At 54.5% G+C, this 24671-nt stretch overlaps 1 protein-coding gene across 3 annotated transcripts in view; it reads right to left on the reverse strand.

Moving 5' to 3' along the window:
• MLLT1 (MLLT1 super elongation complex subunit) overlaps window positions 1–24671 on the reverse strand; it is a 120577-nt gene that overhangs the window by 40397 nt on the left and 55509 nt on the right. For all 3 annotated transcript variants that reach the window (XM_082622746.1, XM_082622747.1, XM_082622745.1), the window contains exons 2-3: window positions 14876–15056; window positions 6567–6649 (exon numbers count right to left, since the gene is read on the reverse strand). In XM_082622746.1, coding sequence (XP_082478872.1) covers window positions 6567–6649; window positions 14876–15056 — 264 coding nt within the window. The remainder of the gene's footprint in view (window positions 1–6566; window positions 6650–14875; window positions 15057–24671) is intronic.

The following is a 24671-nucleotide window of genomic DNA, read 5'->3' on the forward strand; positions in this document are numbered from 1 at the left end:
TTTCATCATTACTATTCAACACTGTACTGAAGTCCTAGCCAGATCAATGAGGCAAGAAAAAGAAAAAAGGCATCCAAACAGAAGAAAAAAGCAAAACTATCTCCATTTGCAGGTATCTTTTATGTAGAAAATCCCAAAGAAGCCACAAAAAATTACTAAAGATAATAAACAGATTCAGTAAAGTTGCAGGGTACAAGATCAACACACACAAAAATCAGTTATGTTTCTATATACCAGCAATAAACATTCCAAAAGGAAATTAAGGAAACAATTCCATTTACAATAGCATGCAACAGAGTAAAATATCTAGGAATAAATTTAACCAAGAAAGTAAAATACTTGTACACTGCAAAGTACAAAATGTTTCTGAAAGAAATTAAAGAAGACCCAATCAAACGGAAAGACATCCCATGTTCTTGGATTGGAAGACTTCAATATTGTTACGATGGTAATGTCTCCAAAGTATTTACAGATTCAATGCAATCTGTATCAAAATTTCAGTGGTCTTTTTTGCAAAAATGGAAAAGCCAAGTGTCAAATTCATACGTAACCCCAAGAGGCCCAAGAAAACCAAAACCATATTAAAAAAACAAACAAAAAACCCCCAAAGTTGGAGGACCCACATATCCTGATTTCAAAACTTTCTACAAAACTACAGTAATCAAAACAGTATGGTACTAGTATAAGGACAGACATAAAGACCAATGGAATAGAATTGAGAGTCCAGAAATAAAACCAACCATACACAGCCAATTGATATTCAACAAGGATGCTAAAGCCACTCACGGGGGAAAACAATCTCTTCAACAAATGGTGCGGGGACAACAGAACGATCACATGCAGAAGAATGAAGTTAGACCCTACCTCATCCCACACACAAAAATTAACTCAAAATGGGTCAACTATCTAAATATAAGAACTAAAACTATAAAACTAGTACAGGGAAACATAGGGGTAAATCTTCATGACCTCAGATTTGGCGATGGAGTCTGAGATTTGACACCAAAAGTGTAACAGAAGAAGAAAAGTAGATAACTTGAGCTTCATAAAAATTAAAAACGTCTGTGTATCAAAGAACATTATCAGAATGTGATAAAAACCCAAAGAATGGCTGAAAACATTTGCAGATCACACATCCGGTAAGAGTTTAATACCCAGAATATATTAAAAACTCTTACAACTTAACAATTCAAAAAATAAACACTAAAAAAATGGGCGAAAGATGTATACAGCCATTTCTCCAAAGAAGATAATACATAAATGGCCAACAGCAGGTGAGATGTTCACCACCACTGTCATTAAGGAAATGCAGATCAAAACCTCAACGTGATACCACTTCACACCCACTTCGATGGCTACCACAAAACAAAAACAGGAAATAACAAGCACTGTTGAGGATGGGGAGAAATAGGAACTCTCCTACATTGCTGGTGGGAATATGTAGAGAAGAGTTTGCCAGGTCCTCAAAAAAGTTAAACACAGAATTACCACATGACCCAGCAATTCCACTCCTAGGCATACGCTCCACAGAACTGGAGACTGGAACGCAAACATGTACACTTCCACGCACGTCCACAGCAGCATGAGTCACAGCAGCGAGTAGGCGGAAACAGCCCAGACGTCTACAAACAGATGAGTGGATAAACAAACTGTGGCACAGTGGATCTTCAATATTCGTGCGTTCCCTGTTTCTGTATTCAGCTACTCACTAAAATTACCTATAAACCCAAAATCAGTCCTCGTGGCTTTCATGTCCACTTGCAGACAGGCACCAAGTGATGAGAAAGCAGCTGGCTGCAGGCTCGTCCCCGGCTGCTGTGAAACAAGCTGCACTCGGCCTTCCCGTGCAGTTCTCACACTGAACGAGTGGCCTTTTCACCATGTATGTAGTGCCATTTTTACCAAATTTTTGTGCTTCTGCCATCTGAAATGGCCCCAAGCACAGTGCTGAAGTGCTGTCTAGGGTTCCCAAGCCCAGGAGGGCTGTGATGTGCCTTACAGAGAAAATATGCCTGCTGGACAAGCTTGGTTCAGGCATGAATGATGGTGCTTGGGCTGTGAGTTCAATGTTAATGAATCAACAGTGTACAGTAAATAAGAAGGCTTCAAACAGAAGCACTCAGGAAACAAGTTTATGTATGCATCAGTTGACAAAACTGTGACCAGAGGCTCGCAGGAACTTAACCCTTTAGGCCCCCTGTAGCAACCATTCAGTTTTCACTAACTCCATGCTCCTGGTGACCTTACAGAGAGCATAACTATTTCGAGTAACGAAAATCAACTGTATATACGTGTGTATCTCCATACAGTGGAATCTTTCATTCAGCCATAAAAAGGAATGAAGTACTGGCACATGCTACAACTTGAATGAACCTTGAAAACACTATGCTAAGTGAAAGAAGCCACACACAAAAAGACACATGTTGTATGATTCGTTTTGTATGAAATATCCAGAATAGGCAAATCCATAGACGGAAAGCAGATTAGAGGCTCCCAGAAGATGAGGGTCGGGGGGACGGGGAGATGAAAAATTTGAAACTAAAGAGGCAGTGGCTGCATAACATTATGAATGCATTAAATGCCACTGAACTGTACACTGTAAAACGCTTAACTGCACGTTACGTGAATTTCACCTCAATAAAAATTTTATTTTACAATTGTGGCATCATAGAAAGATATTTGGCATTTGTCCTCAGTTCCCGGTCTTGGAATTTCCTGAGTGACGGGGTGACAGGAGCGTCTTTTGTTCTAACGAGGCGGCTCTTGGTGGATCCCTAGATGGTTTCAGGATGGGGCTGGTCCCCAGAAAGACAAAGTCTTGATTAGAAGCTCATCCCCCCTCCCGACCTCCAAGCTCCGGGGAGGGGGAGGGCTGGAGGTTGAGTCAGTCAGCAGTGGCCAATGACTGACTGACTCATGCCTACACAACGAAGACTCCATAAAACCCCTAAACACGGGGTTCGGAGACCTCAGGGAGGGCAGGTGAGCGTGGAGGTGCCAGGAGGGCGGTGCATGGAAAGAGAGGCCCCAGAAGCCCACCCCTGCTCACACCGGGCCCCCTGCCTCTCTCCCACCTGGCTGTTCCTGAATTACATCCCATACACTAAACCGGAAACAGGGAGTAAAATGCTGATCGGAGTTTTGTGAGCTGTTCTAGCAAATTCCGGAACCTGAGGGGTTGTGGGAACCCCCGATGGATAGCTGATCCGTCAGAAGTACAGGAGGCACAGTGCAGATCTGTGGCTGTCATCTGAACTGGGGACAGCCCTGTGGGGCTGACCCCTGACATGCAGGTCTGCGCTAATTCGAGTGGCTAGTGTCAGAAGCGAACTAAACTGCTGGATACTCCAATGGTGCCTGGAGAATCAGAGCCGGAGGGGAGGTGCTGGGAAGGACACTGTGCATTTGGAGTCAGAAGCATGTGAGTAAAAACCGCTCAACGGACGTCCTCGGTGGCGCAGTGGCTAAAGACTCCACGCTCCCAATGCAGGGGGCCCGGGTTCCACCCCTGGTCAGGGAACTAGGTCCCACATGCTGCAACTAAGAGCCCACGTGTGGCAACTAAAGATCCCACATGCCACAACTAAGACCCAGCGCAGCCACATAAATAAATAAATATTTAAAAAGTATTAAAAAAAAGAAGACACACGGAGATTATACTTTTATTAAGTCAGACAGACCCATCCCCCACACCGCTTCTTTTCTTCGCTTGGGGGAAAGGAGGGCTTTATCTGTAAAAGAACATCCTGCCAACAGGTCAAACGGAACGTGGCCTCTGATAAATTTTAGCGCCAAACACCACATAACACAGAATTTCTCCATTTCACAGCCAGTGCCACTGAGGCTAGAACGCCTCACGCTCACACGAGAAAACATCCCGCGTCTGAGAAAGCGTCCTTTCTGCTCTGGGTGCAGATCCCCCCACTGTCCGGAGAGGCCAAACGTCATCCTGGGGCCTGAAGGCCTCAGAGGCTGCCTGCTCCACTCACCCCGCTCACCCAGGCGGACCCAGCAGTGACATCAACGACACACGTGGATGAAGCCCTTACTCTGTGCTGGGTACCGGGCCACACGCTCTACCTTCCATCACTCCAAATCTTCCCAACAGCCTGAGAAGCAGACACAATTAGGAACCCATCTCGTGGACAGAGAAACTGGGGCCAAGAGAAGTGGGCTGTCCACAGTTGCTCCGCCTCTTGTTAGCAGGACAAAGATCAGCTCACCTTACTGACAGCTGAACAGTAAGGCAGGGCTGAAACCCAACGGCAGCCCTTGCCTATGGCAGGGGGGAAAAGTCACCAGCAGACGCTCTCACGATGTCCCTGGTTCACACGCATCCCACGCCTGCAGAAGCTGCTTTTGCCATGAACCGGCACTCACTTTTCCACACACGTCCCTCAACAGGGACCCACGTTTAGACAACATCTGTACGACACGATACATAAAACAATACTGTCCCTGTCACCCAGAAGCAAGTAAACAACAGAATTCATGAGGAGCTGCCATCCCGGGTCACGCCTGTCTCAGGTATTGAAGCAATGGGTGCGCACGTGTGAACACACGCTCCGCTGGTCCAAACCCCAGCTTCTCCAATCATGGTGCAGCCCTGCCCACACGACTGGGCATGCAGGCGCCCCTTCATCCAGACTGGGGAGATCACCGTCCTCCGGGGCCTGTCCGGGTACTAAGTAATAAGCACCGCTCAGCAGAACGCCTGGCACAGCACACGCACCCCACAGGACCTGTGACGGGACCTGCACCCCTTCCCGCGATGGGCCTTGCAGCGCAGGGCTGCCCGCTACAGCCCTGAGGGCAACGCCCCCACCAGGAACAGAGGATTCTAGTAACGGGATGCAGGGCACAGGAGAGCACCCAGCACTTATCTTGAGAAAGGGCTCACGGGGCCATGCCGGACCCAGCGCCCAACCCTGCAGATACCAAGGCACCCGCGGCTCAGCGCTCCCTCCCAGCGGACTCACTGTCTCCCTAACCACCCAGAGGGGCTACAATCAGCATCCCGTTTGCACAGCCTCCCCACGGGGGGCCCCTGGACTCACCCCAGCACTGGCCCCCCGCCCCACGTGGACACCCCCTTCTCCACACTCCCGGAGCAGCAGGAGGCCTCCCTGAGCATGGTCCCTAAGCTGCAGGGCGCCAGCCCCCTCAGGGTGCAGTATCCATCCCCCACCCGTGCAGACAGGCTGGGCTCTCCTCTCAACAGTGGCCAGTCACCGGGACTCTCAGGCCTCGACGCCCAGAGAGCCTCAGGATGACCCACAGGCCCCGCCGCCAAATCCCGCTGAGCCGCAACCGCTGAGATAGCCCTTGGTGCCCAGGGGACCGCGGTGCCAACCTGAGCTCCACCCCAGAGGCCTCTGACGCCACGGGTTCTCAGAACAAGGGGCTCGTTAAGTGAGTGGTGGCACCCTTGGGCCCCCCAGGGGGATGTCCTTCCTGAAAGATGGCAGAGCCGCCCACAGACAGTCTAGCTGGACTTGTGGAGGAGCACCAGCCAGCCAGCCACCTTGGAGCCAGCGAAGGTCACCGCTGGCTGCTTGGTGGCACCTGTGAGGATCAGCAGAGGCACGCTGCCAGGGAGGCAACTGTTAAATGTTGGTTACTGGGCTTTAAAAAAAAAAAAAAAAAGCTATGGCCTGAATGTGTCCCCCGCCAATTCCTACGCTGACTCCCACCCCCCACGTGATGGTGCTGGGAGGGGCTTAAGTCACGAGAATGGAGCCCTCGGGAATGGGATTAACACTTCCAGAAAGAGCCCCTAGGCCCCTCACCGCTTCCACTCTGTGAAGGCACAGCAAGAAGCCTGTGACCCAGAGGACGAAGGACAGCCCTCACCCGACCACACCGGCACCCGATCCCAGACTTCCAGCCATCAGGATGCTGAGCAAACAATTTCTGTTGTTTATGAGCCGTCCAGTGTGCAGTATTCTGTTACAGCAGCCTGAACGGATGACTATTTCTATTTTTTTCATTGTAAATGTTTAGAAAATACACATGGAGAGAAATAGTACAAAACCCCGCTGTGATCCTGCCACCCAGATTACCTTTGCTAACATCTTTCATGTATATAATTCCTTTTTTCTATAAATGACACACATATAACTTGCTTTCCTCATTCAACAACATTAAAAGCTCTTTCCCCCAAGGTCGTCAAAGATTCTGTTCAGAAGATGCATAAGTGCATCCAACCAACAGCCCACTGTCAGACATCTAATAATTTCCAGATCTTCGCCCCTCCTCCCGCGAGGTGACAACCCCTCTAGGACAGGCCACAGACTCCGGCCCCGCCCCAGCACGTGGCAGCTGAGCCGGGGACCCCGCCACTTTCAGGACGACTTACGGCGACGGGCCCCGGTGCTCCCCCACCTGCCGCCGCAACGTGCCCGGCTCCCCGGCCCCGCCACCACGGGAGGGATGCGCGCGACGCTCCGCCCACGGGCGCACAACATGCAGTCTCTGCTACACATGCCAACATCCACCCGGCGCTTCCGGTCCCACTGGCCCTTGTGTGAGCTGTGCATCCTCCTTACTGCTAACTGGACTCCTACCTTGTTCTTGAAGTACACCTCGATGGGCATGATGAAGCCTGCGTAACCCGACTCCTCCACTTTGTACGGGGGCTCCTTGCACACTGAAAAGAAAGGGAAAACCGCTGTCAGCACTAGGAGGCCAGCTCCCCCAGCATGGGAAACCCCAGGCCCCGTTCCATGTCAAAGGGGTCAAGAGGAAGAGAAGCAGCGGAGCAGGAGAAAGGTGACCCCGTGGCGCCAGGGTGGGAGAGCGCTGGGGAAGGGGCATGAGACCAGCTACCGCACCGCAGCCAGCACCGGCCACGGGCCACACAGGTTCCACCGACTCAGGGCAGCACAGCAGTGCGGCTCAGCGAGGCGCCGGGCCAGGGGGCCCCTGGTCTCCCAGCAGGGCAGGCACTCTGCCGTGCCCTCCTCCTGCCATCGCCCACTCAAACATGGACACCGAGGCCCCGCTTGGGGCCAGGGACATGGACTCCAGGAGATGGAGATGGCCCGGTCCCAGCGGGGGCTCGCCTGGGTTCCACCTCAGCACCTAAGCAAAGCATTCCCAGGTGACGAGTGATGAGAGATGGAGGGGGAGAAAGAAACTAAGAAGAACAGTAAAATAGAGGTAAAACCATCTCCCGCAGTCTCACCCTCGATGATGAACTGTCAATGTTTTGACAGGTATGCTGTCATCATGCAAGTAATGTGACAATATTGTTCTCCCGCACGCAAGAAAAGAAATCAGAACAGTACAGATCAAATCCCCCTTGTCCTCCGCCCCTCCCTCTCCCGAGGCAACCAGACCCGGAGATAGGAAAGGATCCTGCCAACGATTAAAACCTGTACAGACGTATGTCTGTACTGTAAGTCTTAAGGGGGCCAAAAATTGCCGGAAAAGTGCATTGGAACATAATGAAACATGACTTTTTAAAAATTAAAACCTTGTAAGATTTTTCTTAAAAAAAAATAATTTAAATAATTTAAAATATCATATACCTCAAACATCTCACGTGTCTCATCTATCTGCGCAAACAAAACTGGTGAGGGGGTGGGTTTAGAGTAACTGGGGACCCTCAAGGCCAGGGCTGGCTGGACAGCCTCGCACAGGACCCCGCTCTGCAAACCACAGGGGCGGGGCTCCAGGGAGCTGCGCGGACTGACGGGTAAGCCGGCCCCCGGGGCTCCCCCGGGGGAGCCCCTGCACCAGCCACCTGCCCTCCAAGCCCAGCTCCCGCTCCCCCCACGTCCCCCAGGAGGGCTCAGCCTGCACTTCAGGCTCCAGTCCCCACAGCCCGGGGCGCGAGGTGTGCTCAGCTGGACGGACTTCCCTGCCAGGGGCGAGGGGGCCGTCCCGACCCGGCCGTGGGACCCACCGCCCCCGCAGCACAGCCTCCCGGGGGGCAGCAGTAGCCGGGCTGCCTCGGCTGAGCGCCCTGAGTACTGTCACCTGACCTCGGGGCCCGCACAGAGTCACTACTGCTACCAAACGCTGCACTCGCTCATTCGTGCAGTCACTCCACCACTATCCGCATCTGACAGTGTCAGGTGCCTGGCTGACGCCAGAGGCCAAAGGGACACCTCTGGTCCCCAGGAGTAAGCTCAGTCACCTTCAGTCTGACGGTCAGCCCCCCTGGAAGTAAGGAGTGCCCCTGCCTGCAGGCTGGGTCAACGGGCGGTGGCCCAGATAGCCTGGGGACACTGTGGGGTTGACCTCGGCCCCAAATCCCTATTCGAGCCAGCTCCTATCCTGCTGCTCCTCAGACAGCCTCCTGGAGGTGCTGGCTGGGCATGCCCGAGGCAGCCCGCCCCAAGACACCGCCTCGTTCCCTCTGAAGCCCACAGCTCCCGGCATCGTGCAGGTCAGGGCCCCAGCTGTCCACCGCTCCCCCGAGGCCCCGAGGACGCCTCAGCCCCTCCTGCCCCTACGGCTCGCCCGCCACCAAGCGCTGTGAAGGCCACCTCCAAACATCTCTGGGCTGCACCCCGCTGCCTGGTGCCCTGAGCCTCCGCTCCAGCCCCTCACCAGCCGGCCTGCCTCAGGCTTGCTCCCAGGCATCTTCTGCAGGGGCCGCGGGAAGGACCCCTGTGAATCACAGACGTGTGTCCCCTGATGGCTCCCCACTGCCCTCAGGACCAACTTCCAGCCGCTCCAGGGGGCCTGCACGGCGCTCCATCCCCTCCAGGCTCATCTCTCACCAGCCCTGCCGCGCTGCCCCTCTCAGATCACAGAGCACTTCCTCTGGGACCCCTTCACTGAGCAGCAGCCCCCGCCCCCCATCAAGCTCCAGGCTGGGGCTCCCTCCTCCGGCCCCGAGCGTCCTGTGTCACTTGGTCTCAGGACCCCTCGTGCTTACTGTCTCCACCTTCCTCAATCCTACACGAGTTCCAGTTCACTCAGTGTGACACCCCCAGGGCCAGCACCACGGCCAGATCTTTTGGAAACATTCACTATATATCTGTCAAATACCGCTGAGCGGGCCACATGTCACACCTCTGCCAGGTCATCTACTGAAGTGAGAGGCCTGTCCAGGGACAGGAAGAAATCTGGGCAGGGAGGCCAGGTCACGGCCCGCCTCTCCCCGAGTCTCTCGATCCCGTTTGAGCAGACTAAGGGGGGGTTTCTCCAGCTGCGTGAACCCTGCCCACCTAGTGCCCAAGTCCCCCCACTGTGAGTGGCCTTCAGTCTGCCTCATGTGCCCCAGCCTCACACAGGGCCGGGCACCTGCTTGCTTGCTGAATTAACCTGCATCCAGGAAGGAAAGAGGAAGTAGAGAGGAAGGGTGGCCTGTTCTCGCTGCACAATCCCCCAGCAGAGGACGGAGGGACCGGGGACCTGCCTGCACGCTCCACCCCCATGTCCATCTCCCCCCGCCCACCCCCAGTCTGAATCCCCTCAGCCATGAAGGCCCGAGTCAGGGCCCCCTCCCACAGGGACAGCCCTGGCTTCCCTCGGCCTCTGACCCCCAGGTCACTTACTTCCACTCGTGTCACCTCTGATCTTCATCTCTCTACCAGACGACAAACCCCTTCAGGGAAGGGACCCTGCTCTGCATTTCTCAATCTCTCTCCAAAGGCCTCTCGGAGAACGGGCACTCCCAGGCTGAAAACCACCTTATCCGTTCAGAGACGGGGCACAGGGGCCAGAGTACAGGTTTCCAGACATGGGAGACCGAGCAGGCACCACCGGCCTGCCTGCCGTCCCACCTGAGGGCCCATGGCAAGCAAAGCGAGGCTAGTAGGAAACCAAATAATGCCGGGAGAGTAATGGGGAGGGAGGCGATGTGAGCAGCCAAGAACTTTCTAGAAGGCAGAAAGTGGGTGAGAGCATGCTGGGCAAGGAAACAGGAAGAGGAAGCTGCAGCCGGGGACATGGCACAGGCGCTGCAAGGGGGGCCTGAGCCCCGGGAGGCCTGGGCTGGGGCGTCCGCAGGCACAGTGGAGGGTGGGGGTGGGGAGTGGGCGGCTAGGGGTTTTTCTTGGGTTGATGAAAACATTCTGGAATGAGAGAGGTGATGGTTGAGCCACTGTATGAACACACTAGACACGCGGATCGTACACATTAAGGGTGAATTTTATCATGTGTGACTCATACCTCAGTAAAGCAGTTATTAAAAAAAAAAAAAAAAAAAAAGCCAAACAGAGCGGCCGTGACTGGAACAATAGCCCTGGGTATCCCTCCTGCGACCTTCCCCCACCCCACCCCCTGAGTCAGGCCCTTCTCATTCAGGAAACTGGGGGGACCCACGTCCCTAACCAGAAGCCACCGGTAAAGCGAACCCATCCTGCCCTGAAGAGAGCACTCGGTAAGAGTTCCCACTTGGAGGAAAGAGGCCAGAGAAACAGGAATACTTTGGGGACCACAAGAGAACTTGGGAAAAGGAAAACAAAAACAAAAACCTAGAGTCAATGCCCTCAGATGCAAGACTTGCTCAACAAATGAAAACAAAATACTTTTAAAAAGGAAAATTAGAGAGTAAGAAAGGGCTCTTAGACCTTAGTACAAATATAGTACTTATAATTTTTTTTTATTTTTTTTTATTTTTTGCTTTATAACAAATTTAATCAGTTATACATATACATATGTTTCCATATCCCCTCCCTTTTGCGTCTCCCTCCCACCCTCCCTATCCCACCCCTCCAGGCGGTCACAAAGCACCGAGCTGATCTCCCTGTGCTCTGCGGCTGCTTCCCGCTAGCTATCTACCTTACGTTTGGTAGTGTATATATGTCCATGCCGCTCTTTCACTTTGTCACAGCTTACCCTTCCCCCTCCCCATATCCTCAAGTCCATCCTCTAGTAGGTCTGTGTCTTTATTCCTGTCTTACTCCTATGTTCTTCATGACATTTTTTTTTCTTAAATTCCATATATATGTGTCAGCATACAGTATTTGTCTTTCTCTTTCTGACTTACTTCACTCTGTATGACAGACTCTAGGTCCATCCACCTCATTACAAATAGCTCAATTTCATTTCTTTTTATGGCTGAGTAATATTCCATTGTATATATGTGCCACATCATACTTATAATTTTTTAATTCAACAGAAGGACCAGAAAATAAAGTCGATGGAATCTCCCAGAATGTACAGCAAAAAGACATTTTTTTTAAAAGGGTGAAAGGTGCAAAAACAACTCAGCAGATTAAACAAATGTCAACAGCAGCTAATATTCATAAAGCACCTACTGTATGCCAGGCAGTATTCTCAGCACTTTATACATTTAACTCATTTAATCCTCCCAACAACATTGTGAGGCAGATGCAATTGTTCCCATTTTACAGATGAAAAGACTTAAACATAGAGAAGTTATGTATGTAATAAGCATCCTAGAATGCAAAAAAAGAAATTAAATAGGTGGAAAGAAATTGTCAAAGAAATAGAAGCTAAAATGAAGGACACCGGGACTTCCATGGTGGCCCAGTGGTTAAGACTCCACACTCCCAACGCAGGGGGCCAAGTTCAATCCCTGGTCAGGGAACTAGATCCCACATGCCACAGCTAAAAGAGCTCACATGTGGCAACAAAGATCCCTCACACAGCAACGAAGATCCAGTACAGCCAAATAAATAAAAAAATATTTTAAAAAATAATAATAAAAAATAAAATAAAATGAAGGACACCAAATGTCTAACATGATGAACAAACACACAACCAAAAAAGACCCCAGAAACAATGTCATAAAAACCATCTTAAGTCCTTCTAAAGACAAAACAAAAAACTAAAAAACAGGTCATCTGCAACAGAACAAGAACCCAATAGCATCAGACTTCTCAGAAGACAACGAAGCGACACTTTCAAAGCTCTAAGTGATAGTAATTCTCCAACTAGAACGTTACACCCAACTAGACTACCATTCAAGTGTGGGAACAGAACAAGGGCACTTCAAATACACTAGGAGTCAAGGAGTTTATTCCCCACACACCTTTCTTTGGAAATTGCTTCAGTAATTAATCTCCTGGGAAGCTTCTTGAGAAACTACTCTAGTAAAACAGGAAAATAAACCAAAACATAAGGGTATTAGGTAAATCCCCCCAGGAGAAAAGTAAAGGAAAGTCCCAGCGTGATGGCTAAAGAGGAGCCAGTTCTGATTAGAGGAGGAAGAGACCAGAATGAAATATCTCGAAGGGGAAAAAACTCCACTGAATAAATGAAATGATGGGGAGGATGGAAAAAAGGCAAAGCACCTTTGATGAAAAAGACACAATGCAAGGATGGGAAGAGAAGCAACGGGCCAAATATGAAGCGAAGTAAACGGGGCCAAATTTTAACCAAGGATGATAAAAAGAGCCCATCTGACCTTGACGTGACCTTGAGCGTTCTCCTTGGAGTGGCCCAGAGTTCAGAGAGGATCCCGACCAGCCCGACAATGGAGAGAGTCACTACGGTCAGTGCCCTTTGCCAGCTACCAACTTCTAGACTTAATCTCTAATCCTGGAGCGGAGCAACCTTAACGAAGTCAAATGTACCTCCCAGAAGGAGGGACGTAAGGTTCAAGGAAGACGGGGTGCTCCTGCCCTTCTCTTCCTAGATGGAAAGTCAGGAGACCTTGGCCAAAGTTGACAGCATTGAAGAATGCATTCGTTCTCTCAACGAATACTTAGTAAGCACCTAAGTATTACTTAGGATGCAGCAGCAAACCATATGGCCAGACACAAACCCCTCACTTGTCGGGGATGAAAGGGGGAGAAGCTTAGGAGAAAGTCTAACCCTTCACGCTAGTAAGTTAATAAACAAATTTTAATGTGAAAAATCTAGAGATAAGAAGCAAATCTGCTTCTACTGCTTTAAGGTGTTAAGGAAGGACACGACCCAGAAGGTCTAGAAATGTTGCCCCTGGGGTGACACCACCGCTGGTGAGTTGGGAGGTGGGAACATCCCACCTGGCTCATCTCTGCTGGGTCTGTTACGGGTGTATATTTTGGTGTAAAAGATACTTTTTAAGCACATAAAGTATAATTTCAGAGGCTGGAGCCCTATAAGAAATTCACTGGCTGCTTCACCTGATCTGTTTTTCACTGACCACTAAGCAAACGGTGAGTGAGCATTTACCATTCGATACACGTGACGCAGCTGCCCTCTGTGTACAGGCCGCACAGACTTTGCAAACATGCACGATTCACCTACTGAAACTCTGTCTGCAAAATGACACTTCAAAAGAGTGCGCTTCACTCAAAACCCATTTTTCAGACATCGGGAGCTCAGAGAATGTGCCGCTTCCTCGTGACCACAAACAGGTGACTGGGCCTCTCGGGACCTGCTTCCGCATCTAGATATGGGAGGGGATCCTGGGGGGCTCCCTGCATCACACAGCACAGAGCAAAGGCAGGACAAACGTAGGCCGCTCTGTTACTTCTAGCGGCTGCTTGGTTAAGGACCGGAGGGGAGGAAGATGAAACAAGCAGCTGAAAGGTAGATAGGAGTCACCACCTGGGGCCCCTCCTGGAGAGAAAGGGAGGGACGGGAGAGGGCGGTGGTGAAGGAACTGCAGTGGCAGCTGTCTGGGAAAGCAGGCACCTGGGCCAGGAGGGGGCAGCCCGGCTTCTGCTCTGCGTCCCGGCACAGCGACCACGGGCTCCCCCAGAATGAACAGGCATGACCAAGCGCCAAGAAAAACAGGCATATTCAGCCCACAGCACATAGACTCCTGCTTTAAAGCACAGGCAGCTTACCTGGCCCCGAGCTTGCTTCCCCATCTGTAAAAGAGGGTCGCAGGGTGAACGAAAAGAGCTTGCGAGCAGGACGTGCCTGATGAGTGGCATGTATTACTATTATTATTATTAGCAGGTGCTTTACAGATACCTGATGTTGTCAGGAACCAGGTGGGCTCTCTCCAAGAGGCTCAGAGACGGAAAAAGGAAAAAGGGAGAGAAGCTGAAGACTCAGGAAGGGAGAAATGAAGGAAAAGGAACAGCGGAAAGCTGATGGAAGAATCCAGAAGAAAAAGAATCTTGAGCTGCTTCTGAACCAGGAGTTTCTACTCCTGTAACACATGTCGCTTCCCCACTGGACAGTAAGACACCTGCCGGCCCAGGCCCCCAGCGGGTCCCGGGACGGGCTCCTGCTTCCACCCGAGGCTCCATGCTGTCACAGCGTGACCCCCGGCCCCCTGGCCCACCTAGAGTGGGTAGAGGGGGCAGCAGCCCAGCAACAGCTCTCCCAGCCCTGAAGCCCTTTCCGAGCACAGAGTCCTTTGTTCCTTTATCAACGCATCCATTCGAGAACTATTTACAAGACCCCTGTGACGGGCTGGGCTTCACATGGGGACCGAATGGTAAAAACAGGAGGCAGGGCCCGGCCCCCATAGAGCTCCCAAGATCGCCTCCAACTTCGCTCCCAATTCCCCAGGAAGTGGTCTCTGATCGGGTGCCCTGGGTGAGTTCTCGGCTCTCTGCCCTGTCAGACAGCCGGGTCGCATGTCACCCTGTACTTCGCAGATGGCCAGGCGCTCTGAGGGGTGAAGCCAGGGAGGAGGCAGCGGCGAAACGCAAGCCTTTTCTGCTTTTGCCCCACATACCACGGGCTCTCTAAAGGGCATCTCTCCTCCAACGTGGGCCCAGTAAGCAGCTTCCTGCTTACTCACCAGGGGGTGTAAGTCGCCCTTCCCACCCTCAACCACAGGGCTACATTCTCTGGAAGCTTCTCAGAGCCTGAGTCTAAGTGATGACACAAGACGCTGTCACCACCTCCGTTGGGTTTTCCCTACAGCCAAGTCCGCGGCCGAGGGAGAAGCAGAAGGGACGGTGGAGGCCCTGTGTGGAGGGCGAGCTCTCGCCTCGGGCTGCGGGGTACAGGCCACCTGCTCCCCAGGGAGAGGGCAGGCGGCCAGGGTGGGGACACTCACCACGCTTGGGCTTGGGGAAGCTGTCGTGCAGCCGGAAGACCACCTTCTCCACGAAGTGCTGGATCTCACACTGCTCAGGGCCGCGGACAAACACCATCCAGTCATGCGTGAACCCCTCCGTGGTGGGCTTCTTGCGTAGTTGGGCACGATGTCCCAGCTCTAACTTGACCTGGACAGTGCACTGGAGGGAGAGAGAGGCGGGCACAGGGTCAACGCAGGGCCCAGGGCAGGGTGCTGCAGGCCATGCCCTCCCCCCGGCCCCCCGTGGCCTACAGAGCTTGCAAGTGAAGGGATCCCGCGCAGGGGCAGCGCGGTCACAGGAGCAGGAGGAGCCTGCACGTGCTCAGGTGGACGGGGCCGGACGGCTGTGCATGCCTTCGCTCGCCAGGAGGCCCACGGGGCCCCGCGCCTCCTCCCCACCCTGCCCCAGGGCCTTCGCACCTGTGGTTCCTGCTGCCTCGGATGCTCTCCCCCAGGCCTCCCCACGGCTGGCTCCATCCTGTCACCGAGGTCTCAGCTTGACTGTCGCCTCCTCAGAGAAGCCCTCCCTGACCACCCAACCTAAAAGCACCACCACCACCCCATGGCTCTTTATGACACTGTCTTCTCAGCAGTCTCCATGATCAGACATCATCCTGCTAGCAGTCGGCCTGCTCTCCTCTTGCGCTGGCTCCCTGCCCGGAGTAGCAACCCTCACCAAGATCTCCCGGAAAACAACAGCGTGACCCGTGGTGCCACTGCAGTCGCCCCTCAGTACCCATGCGGGATTGCTTCCAGGACCCGAGGATACCAAAATCCACAGATGCTCAAGCCCCTTAGGTAAAAAGGTTTAGCACTTACATGTAACCTACGGATATCCTCCTGCATACTTTAAATCATCTCTAGGTTACCTATAATACCTCGTACAACGTAAATGCTAGGTAAATAGTTGTAACTACATGTAAGTACTATGTAAATAGTTGCTGGGGCACAGCAAATTCAAGGGTTGCTTACTGGCACTTTCGGGAATCGTTTTCCCGAATATTTTCGATCCGCAACGGATTGATTGTGTGGATGCAGAACCCACGGATCCGGAGGGCAGACTGTACCTCGTTCTACGAATGAGGCAACCAAGGCTCCAAGAGTGAGCTGTTGAGTGGCACACACGAGGCGGCTGAGTTGTAAGGGAGATTCAGGCCCAGGTGCGTGTGTGTCACCCGAAGGCCACGCCCTTGGCCAGTGTGCCATCCTGCCATCCTTGATTAAAGCATTTTCATTCTCCATCATCCCACAGAGTGCCTCCCGGAAAAGAGAGACCCCTGGGGTCACCCGAGTCACCTGCACAAACGCTGGCTTTGTTTTCAAAGGAGAACAGCGGTTCACAGTGAGAATGGGGGGCAAGTGTGAAGCCAGCTGGGGACAGGTGCAGGTGGGCCCGCGGCCTCGGCAGCCACGCTGCCCTCCTCACACACATGTTGGCCACCCGCCTGAGACAGGAAGCAGCTCGTGCCGGCCCCCCGCCACACACACACACACTAAGCAGGCAGAGCCCCGACCCTTCACAGAACCTGCACCAGCGAGGCCAGCTGAAACCGCCGACAGGGACCCACTGTACACATCCGCTCTGGCCTGTTAAAACCCTCTCTGGACTTCACAGAAATACAGCCTGACACCTAGTATCAAAATCAAGAACGTTACAAAGAAAGCAGAGGCCAAGTGCACACTTGCTCCTAAGTATTGAGATAACCAAGGACAAGCAGGCCAGTGGCCTGGATCCCACGCATCCGGAAGGAAACTCCCCTGTCGGGCTCACCAGCCCAGGCCCAGACCAGAAACCTCCCTCTGCGCTCTCTTTCTCACCACCGGACCCCAGGCACCCCTGGGGCCACAGTCCCTCCAGGACCTGCCTCTTCCCTGGGTTCCAAAACCCCGTTCAGACCCACCACCGGCGTGTTCCCCACGCTTCCAGCCCTCGCTGCTCGGTCACTGCCAGGAAAGCAGGGCCCACCGCTCTCGGTCAGAATCGAGTCCGCAGGCCTCAGCATACCTCCCATCTCCCACCTGTGCTTCCTCAAGTCTGGGGTACTCCTCGTTTACCATGCTTTCACCCAAGATCAGAGAGTACGTCGCAAAGCCGTGCAAGTTTCCCGCGCTGCAGTCCCCCGTGCGTGCACACACACGTGCTCGCGCACAAAGAAGCTGCTGCTAAGTTCTAGCCAGGCCTTAGAGGCTGGAACCGAGGAAGCACAGGAAAACGCACACACACTGCATCCCAGCTCAGTCAGACACCAGCGATCCCCAAACATACCGGGAACGTCCACTCCCATCCACCTCTGCTCCTTCCGGCCCGCAGCCGGGGGCGCCCTAACTCACTTCTCTCTGATTGGAATTCCACTTGTCCCTTAAGCCCTGGCTCAAGTGCTACTCTCTCCAGAGCCCCTTCTGATAGATCCACACCGGAAACCAACCAGACCCTCGTCTCCACAGCAGTCTGTGTACAACCAACTCTGCTGTGCCGCTTCATCCCGACCCTGCTCCTGACTGCTCACTGCTGTCTCCCCCAGGGCCACATCCCACCCGTCCTTTTAACCTCTATCCTGGAATCACGCTGCACGAGGCATCAACACTGGATTAAACCAGAGAGGCTTCCTAGATCAGTGAGTTCTAAGTGGTGCGTTCCAAGAGGGAAGGGCCAAGGTGACAGATAAGGACAGGGTGGTCCTGATGCATGGAGACTGTCGGGGAGGCAGTGGGTACTTAGCGAGACAACTGTAAAAACAGGGCAGAAGGCCCTCCCCTGCCGGCCCAGGACGACAGTCCCAGTGGTGTAAGAACAGGGCAGGAGCCCCCCACCCCGCCGGCACAGGAAGACAGTCCCAGTGAGGCTGCTTGGGAAAAGAGCAGAGACCCCCGGGACCGGTCCACTGCGGGGAGGGGTGGGGATCAGGATGGAGCATTTAGATTCCACACTAGAGAAATGACAGCCAACGGTATGCAGGTGACGGATTGGAGGAAACAGCATCTAAGTGATAAAGCACCCCAGCAACTGTGTACACAGTCTGGGCTGAAGGCAAAAAGGACAGACAGACCAACAACAACAAGCCTGCTGGGAGGCAACCAGAGGGAGTGGCTGGAAAAGGAGCCTGAAACAGGAGAACTGGGAGGACCCAAGGGCGGATGCAGAAGGAGAGACAGGAGACCCGGGCAGCTGGGTAGCTGTGATGATGCCCATGGAGGCCGGGTGGGTGGAGCGGGGGTGGGTGGATGGGGACATTTGGGGGGAAATACCCCCCTGACAGCTGGAGAAAAGGCCTGGACGTCTGGATAAACAAGTCATGCTCGAATCAACCACAAGCTTCTATCCGCAGAACGCTGCTTATGGACGACGTTCAAGATAAACAAACCCCAACAATATTTACATGATCCCAAATAGGCCATAATCACCCCATACACTTACGGGTGTGTAACAAACTCTGCCTTTCTCTCTGACCTGTTTTCACACTGAGGAGTCGGGACACAATCCCTGGATTATGGGAAACCAGATCCACCTAATCACAATGACAACAGGACACTGTTGAACGGCTTCTGGTATCAATACTTTCGAGTTAACTCCTAGGTGATGAGATGCCCCCTCAGATTCCGCTGTTCACCAATCCGGAGATTAACAACCCTGCTCCAACCCCAGCTGCCTTCCCGGCATTTCTCATCACGTGGGGTTCCTACCCAGGGCACATGAGCAAGCCCGGCAGAGCAGTGATTGTGAAAGAAGGGAAGACCACAGTTCCATCCGAGGGGGAAAATGGAAGCGCCAAAAAGACGCTCCAGAGGCCAAAGTAAACAGGAAGGTTCTGAAGCGAGATGGGTAATCTTTGCAGCCGGCGGGCCGTGCCCAAAGCTCCGCCCAGGCGGCATCTCTGCCTCAGGGGCCGGTGCCAGCTCAGCCCCGACACCCCCAGACCCCAGGTGCTGATGACTGCATACGCCAGTGCACCCAGGAGAAGTGTCTCCTGAATGCTGGAATCTTCTAAGAAGTAAAGATGGTGGAATATCACAGATTTGGGGACACTATATTAGAAAAGAAATCATTGATTCCGTAGGACACTCAGCTACACTGAAGCGGAGGCAAGCAAAGCTGAGCCCTGGCCAACTACTCCGACTCCGCGAGTCACGGTAATTCCACCTCAGACAATTCCACCTCTGCGGGCTCTGCCCCCTCCTTCCTTAATCCACCTGGACTCCTTCCCCGTCCAGCAGAACTGGAGAACTGAAGCACATCAGTCAGCTGCTTCTCCAGGAAGGGCGCCTGCTGGAGAGGCTCGCTGCTGGCTGGATTAATAAGCCCGAGCTGGACTTCCCTGGTGGCGCAGTGGTTAAGAATCCGCCTGCCAATGCAGGGGACACGGGTTCAAGCCCTGGTCCAGGAGGATCCCACGTGCCAAGGAGCAACTAAGCCCGTGCGCCACAACTACTGAGCCTGGGCTCTAGAGCCCAAGAGCCACAACTGCCGAGCCCACGTGCCAACTATTGAAGCCCACACACCTACAGCCCATGCTCCGCAATGAGAAGCCACCGCAATGAGGAGCTCATGCACCGCAACGAAGAGTAGCCCCCCTGCTCACCGCAACTAGAGAAAGCTCGTGTGCAACAACGAAGACCCAATGCAGCCAAAAAAAAAAAAAGAAAAAAGGAAAACTAATAAATTAAAAAAAAAAAAAAAAGCCCACACTGCCTGGAGTGACGCCCCTCACCTGCCCCGCGGCTGCTGGGAGGCCCCTCGCAGAGCCTCCAGAGGGAGGGCCCAGCCTTGGTCACTGCCACGTCCCAGCATCTTGGGGGCCACTTCGCCACCCACTGCCCCCACAAAAGCCCAGAACAAAGGGGCACTTTCCAGGCTGCCCCAGAAAGGGTTAACTATTCTACCTCTGGGAAATCATCCCTAAGACCCGAGATGAGATGGAGTGGCACAAGGGCTCCCAGGGCCACCTAGGGACAGTTAAGCTTGGGCTGAGGGCCTCCGCTGGGCACTGCCCTTGCTCCAGGCCAACTGGCGGCGGGCACTTGGAACCCAAGGGCCAGAATCCTAAGTCCTGCGAGCCAGGCAGACGGATCAGCCAGCACAGATCCCTGCAGGTGTGGAAGGGGAGGCCCCACCCAGCAGAGAGAGAGCCAGTCTGGTGTCAACAGCGCTGCTGGCCTCACAGCCCTCGCTTCCCGGGATCCTTCCCGCATCCCTCGAACCCTGCCCTCAGCCTGGCCCCAGGAGACAGGTCTTCAACAAGTGTATCTGTAAGATTTCCCCGGATCTTCTGGTGGGAATTCTCTTTACCAGATGCCCCCCCGTCCCCCCGCCCAGGGAATTCCCACTTTACCAAGTGGCCTAATTATGCCTGGTGTCTGGCTACTGCAGCTAATTCCCTCAGATGAGCAATCCCCTCCCCTCCCAGGAGGAGGAAGCACCCAGAGGTCTTTTCCCTGATCAGCCTGGGACGATTTTGCCAAGTCTGATGACATCCAGTAGGGTCACTGGCAACGTGGTCCACACACCCACAAAGGGGGACAGGGGCTGGGCCCACAGAGCAGCGGCCACACAAGCCCAAAGAAAGCGCTCTTCACAGAACTTTCTCCCTCTAGACCCAGTGGGGGGCTCCCAGGAGCAGCCACTGTATCAGAGCACAAGACAGGGAGAGGACGACCGTCCCTCTGAGACAATCCTCTCAAGTGGAGACTGCCTGCCCGGAGGCTGGGACCTCTCAGGACAGCCGCAGGAGACCCTGGTCCAGGAGACCCTGGTCCTCTAACGGCTGGCCCACGGGGGCTGGTGGCTGCCCCTGCACTCTCTTAGGGCTCCGTCCAGCCTCATTTCTCTGACGCAGGGCACCAGGTTAATGACAAAGGGACAAGAAGGGGCTCAATGAATGTGCCTCTGGAAACTCTCTAAGGTAAGTGTGTAGACCGTGAGAATGTGCAGATACACCCAAAATCTTTAGAGCTGTCAGGGTGCTGGGAAGCCTCACCCCTACCAGCCCACCAGGGAGGCCTGGGACAGGATATGCATTAATATGTAGGAAACGCACACAGACATGTAGATGATGCATCGGCCATCCCCAGAGTTCTCCAGGCAGCAGTCTTGGGAGATTTTGAACACGAACAAGCCCAATAAAGGCATCTGTCACCCGGCCAGGTGGGCCCGGTGACAAAGGCAGTGATTCGTAGTCACTTTTATTTAACCAACAGTTGGCGAAGCTAAGTGCAAATCTTCGCATTACAAACTACGAGGGACACAAAGGGGAGCAGGACTCTGGTCACTGCTCTCAAGCACTTTACAACATGCTTCACAACTTTAAAACCTGGCATCGACCTGCTGTGACAGCTTCAGAGCCAGGTTGGGGGGGACCCCGTCACCCTCTCATTAGCACTCTGCACAGTCCTGAGGTTCTCTGTGCAAGGTCTGGGGGAAGAGCGAGCGCTCCCTAAGCATCCCACCAGGCCTCGACTCCTTGCAGAGCTGCCCTGGGCCTGCGTTTGCACATCCATGAAATGGGCCTTCCCCGTGAGAAAGAAATCTCTCTTCTGCAACAGCAGAGTATGGTCACAGGCAGCTGTTCCCAAATCCAAACTTAGGAGATGAAGAGTCAGCGTCAGTTCAACCATGTGGCTCAGCGGGTCGGCCGCCCACCTCGCAGCCAGTCCCAATGCTTTTGTGAAGGGAGGACTCCCTGGTCCTTTGGGGAACAGGACTCCCCAGATGCTGATACCACTTCTAGCTCCCTAGGCAACCCCCCGCCCCCTGAGGCTCCCTTCCCAGCCTCCTTTCCATCTTTTCAGCATCTGCTCAGTCTGTAACCACGCCCATTCCTTCCCCACCATCCTTGGCGATAAATCACATGGCTCCCAGCCATGCCCCCTGCGTGAGCAAAGACCTGCCCCCCAAAATACATCACCACGTCCCCCCTAAAAAAATACAAATCCCGCAGATGACAGATGTGTAAGTACACGCTACAGGTCAAGGGATCAAACAGGTGGGGGTGTGGTCAAGGCAAAGGGTACCAGAATGACATTTTCCTGGGAGCCAGAGCCAAATGCAGAATCGCCCTTCTCAGCTGGGCCTGAAAGTTCTAGAGAATACAACAGGAAGGTCAAGAGAACCAAAGTCTCCCAGAGCAAGCGGGCCTGGGGGAGGGGGGGAAGCCCCGTTGTTTCCCATCACACTGAGGCATTCACAGGTTTGGGGCATCATGGGGGAGACAGAGAAGGCCGACTCTGCTGGATTCACAGCGTTTCCCCCGCCCCTTCTCTCCTGCCTCCCCAGGGGCTGCTGCCCCCTGAGGAAGGGACAGAGCTCCTGGGCCTCTCCCAAATCTGCATGAGAACACAGCCGGGCACGGAGAGTCAGACTCCAGGGTGGCTCAAGCTTTCCTCTGGGACCGGTTTCACTTGTCAGTACGTGTGCAAGGATCCAGACCAGCGCTGTCGAGTGGAACCTTCTGCCCTGATGGAAAGGTCGCCTCTCCGTGCTGCCCAATGAGGTGGCCGGCACCTCAGGAGTGGTGGTTCCTGGGCACTTAAAATGTGGGTGGTGCAACTGTAGGGAACCGACTTTTTCGTTCTCGTACTTTTACGTTTAAACAGCCACCGAGTGCTAGCTACTGCCGCGCTGGGCAGTGGTGAGGCGCCTCTCTTTGGCCCAGGGTGCTCACCTGCTCCCCGCACCCCCAGCAGGACCGCTGTCTCCCTCTGTCACCGACCCAGAATGCCGCCCCTTCTCACCGCTCACACAGATGACAGCCACCCAACCAGCCAGGGCGCCACATATCACAAGGGGAATGGACACAGCTGGGCCTGAGACGTCCCCCCGGGGGGCCCGGCGGGTGGGGTGAGGGGCGGGAGCCATGCTCTACGCCCACAGGGTGCCCAGCAAGACTTCCCCAGGGGCCAGCTTCCTTGAAAGTGGACCCTGAAGGTTTATTTTGTTTTGTTTCTTAACTCAATACAGATCGGAGGCAACGAGCTCTGTCCCTTCAAGGGAAATGAACTCACACCACTCTGCAGAAATCCCCCATTCAGCTGTCATGAACTATTCCTTACTTCTCAAGAAAGAGGTGCAACACCAAGGCTGAAAGGAAATCGCGGTAAGAGGGTGCCCCCAAGCACAGGCCTCAGGGATCCTGGGCCACCAGGCGGCTGGGATGGGCAGGGGGGGTGGTCTCCCACCCCCCCACCCCTGAAACCCGACAGCCACACAGCACCTTATGAGCCAGAGCTGCCTGAGTGGTGCCGGCAGCCAGGGATGCCCCAACCTGCCCTCACTAACAGCGGGGATTTCGGCTGCCAGCCCCACTGCCCCCACACTGCCTCTCCTGGCTTCGAGCCCCTGGAAGGCAGGGGCAGCAGGGGAGGGTGAAGAAATAAATGATCCTATGTTGGGGGGTCGCAATGGTCCTGGGCTTGGGGAGGGGGAAGGGGCTTGGGTACTGAAGAGGAGAACAGCCTTGGGTTCGCCAGGGCTGGCTCAGGGTTTCCAGATAGAAGGGAAAAGGGCCATGGGGAGAGTTTAGGGAGGCTGGAGAACACCCTAGGTTTGCAGCAAGGCTCTCGGTGGCGGCTCCAAGATGCTGGGGAAGGCAGGGAAAATGGGGTGTGCTAGGGGGAGAGGGTAGTGGGTCAAAGTCACGGCATCAGACTAGGGGATGCTGGGAGGAAGTGGGCGACCCTGAACGTAAGGAGAGAGACACATGGGTTCAGGAGAGACTGCAGGTCTCTGCAGGGAGAACGACTATGGTTAGAGGAACCAGAGAGGAGACCTGGACTCGGGGACAACGAGGGGAAGCGTAAATCAGAGTCACAGGGGCAAAGAGGGCCCGAACTGAGGGGAGTGAGGCATCTGGTATCTGAAGGGCGTGGAGGCTCCAGGTCCGAGCAGAAATGGTCCCTGGACCTGGTCAAAGAGGGTCTGAAGGTGAAGAGACAAGACCCTTGGGGCCCTGCGGTCCAAGGGAGAGTGATCAGGGCCTGAAAGCAGAGGGGGCTGAGCAGCAGAGTGGGTCAAAGACATCTGAAGAAGAAAGCCCAGGTCCAAAAAAGGGGGCCGCTCAATGCAGGCCTGGGTCCTGGTGGGAAAAGACCCGGGACCCTACCAGGGTTTGAGGAGGAACAGATGCTCAGGCTGAGGCAAGGGCAGGACCAGAGAGGAGAGAGGTCAGCGTGGGCCTGGGTTCAAGTAAGGAGGAGGCTGCAGACCAAGGCCCCAGGAGTTGTGGGGAACTCAAATCCCAGCAAAGGTTTAATGCCGGGAGTTTGAGAGGATTCAGGGCCAAGGGGCCAGAGGGGGTAGGAGACACCGACTGGCCCTGGATTCAGACAGGAAAGGGGGTACAGGCCGGATCAGAGGAATCTAAGGGGGCCCCGCGGGGGCTGAGGGGACTCAGGACTGTGCCGGGATCCCGAGGGATGTCCCAGGGGGCGCTGGGTCGGACTGGGGTCACAAGGGGCGTCCCAGGGGGATGTGGGCCAGGCCGGGGTCCCGAGGAGCGTCCCAGAGCGTTCTGGGCTGAAGTGGAGATCACGGGGGTGTCTCACGGGGATCTGGGCCAGACCGGGGTTCCGAGGGGCTTCCCAGGGGACTCTGGGCAGTGGGGCACCGTGGTTCCCGGGGGGTCCGAGGCGCTCTGACCCGGCGGGGGTGGCGGATGGGGGAGGGGCGCCCCCGCCCCACATAAAGGCCCGGGGAGCTGCGGGCGCGCACAAAGCTGGGCGGGCGGGCGCCAAGCGGGGGCGGGGAAGCCGGGACCGAGGAGGGTCGGGCCCGGCCGGGCGGGCG

Source organism: Mesoplodon mirus (assembly GCF_964341445.2).
Source record: "Mesoplodon mirus genome assembly, chromosome: 5".
NCBI classification, from domain to species: domain Eukaryota; kingdom Metazoa; phylum Chordata; class Mammalia; order Artiodactyla; family Ziphiidae; genus Mesoplodon; species Mesoplodon mirus.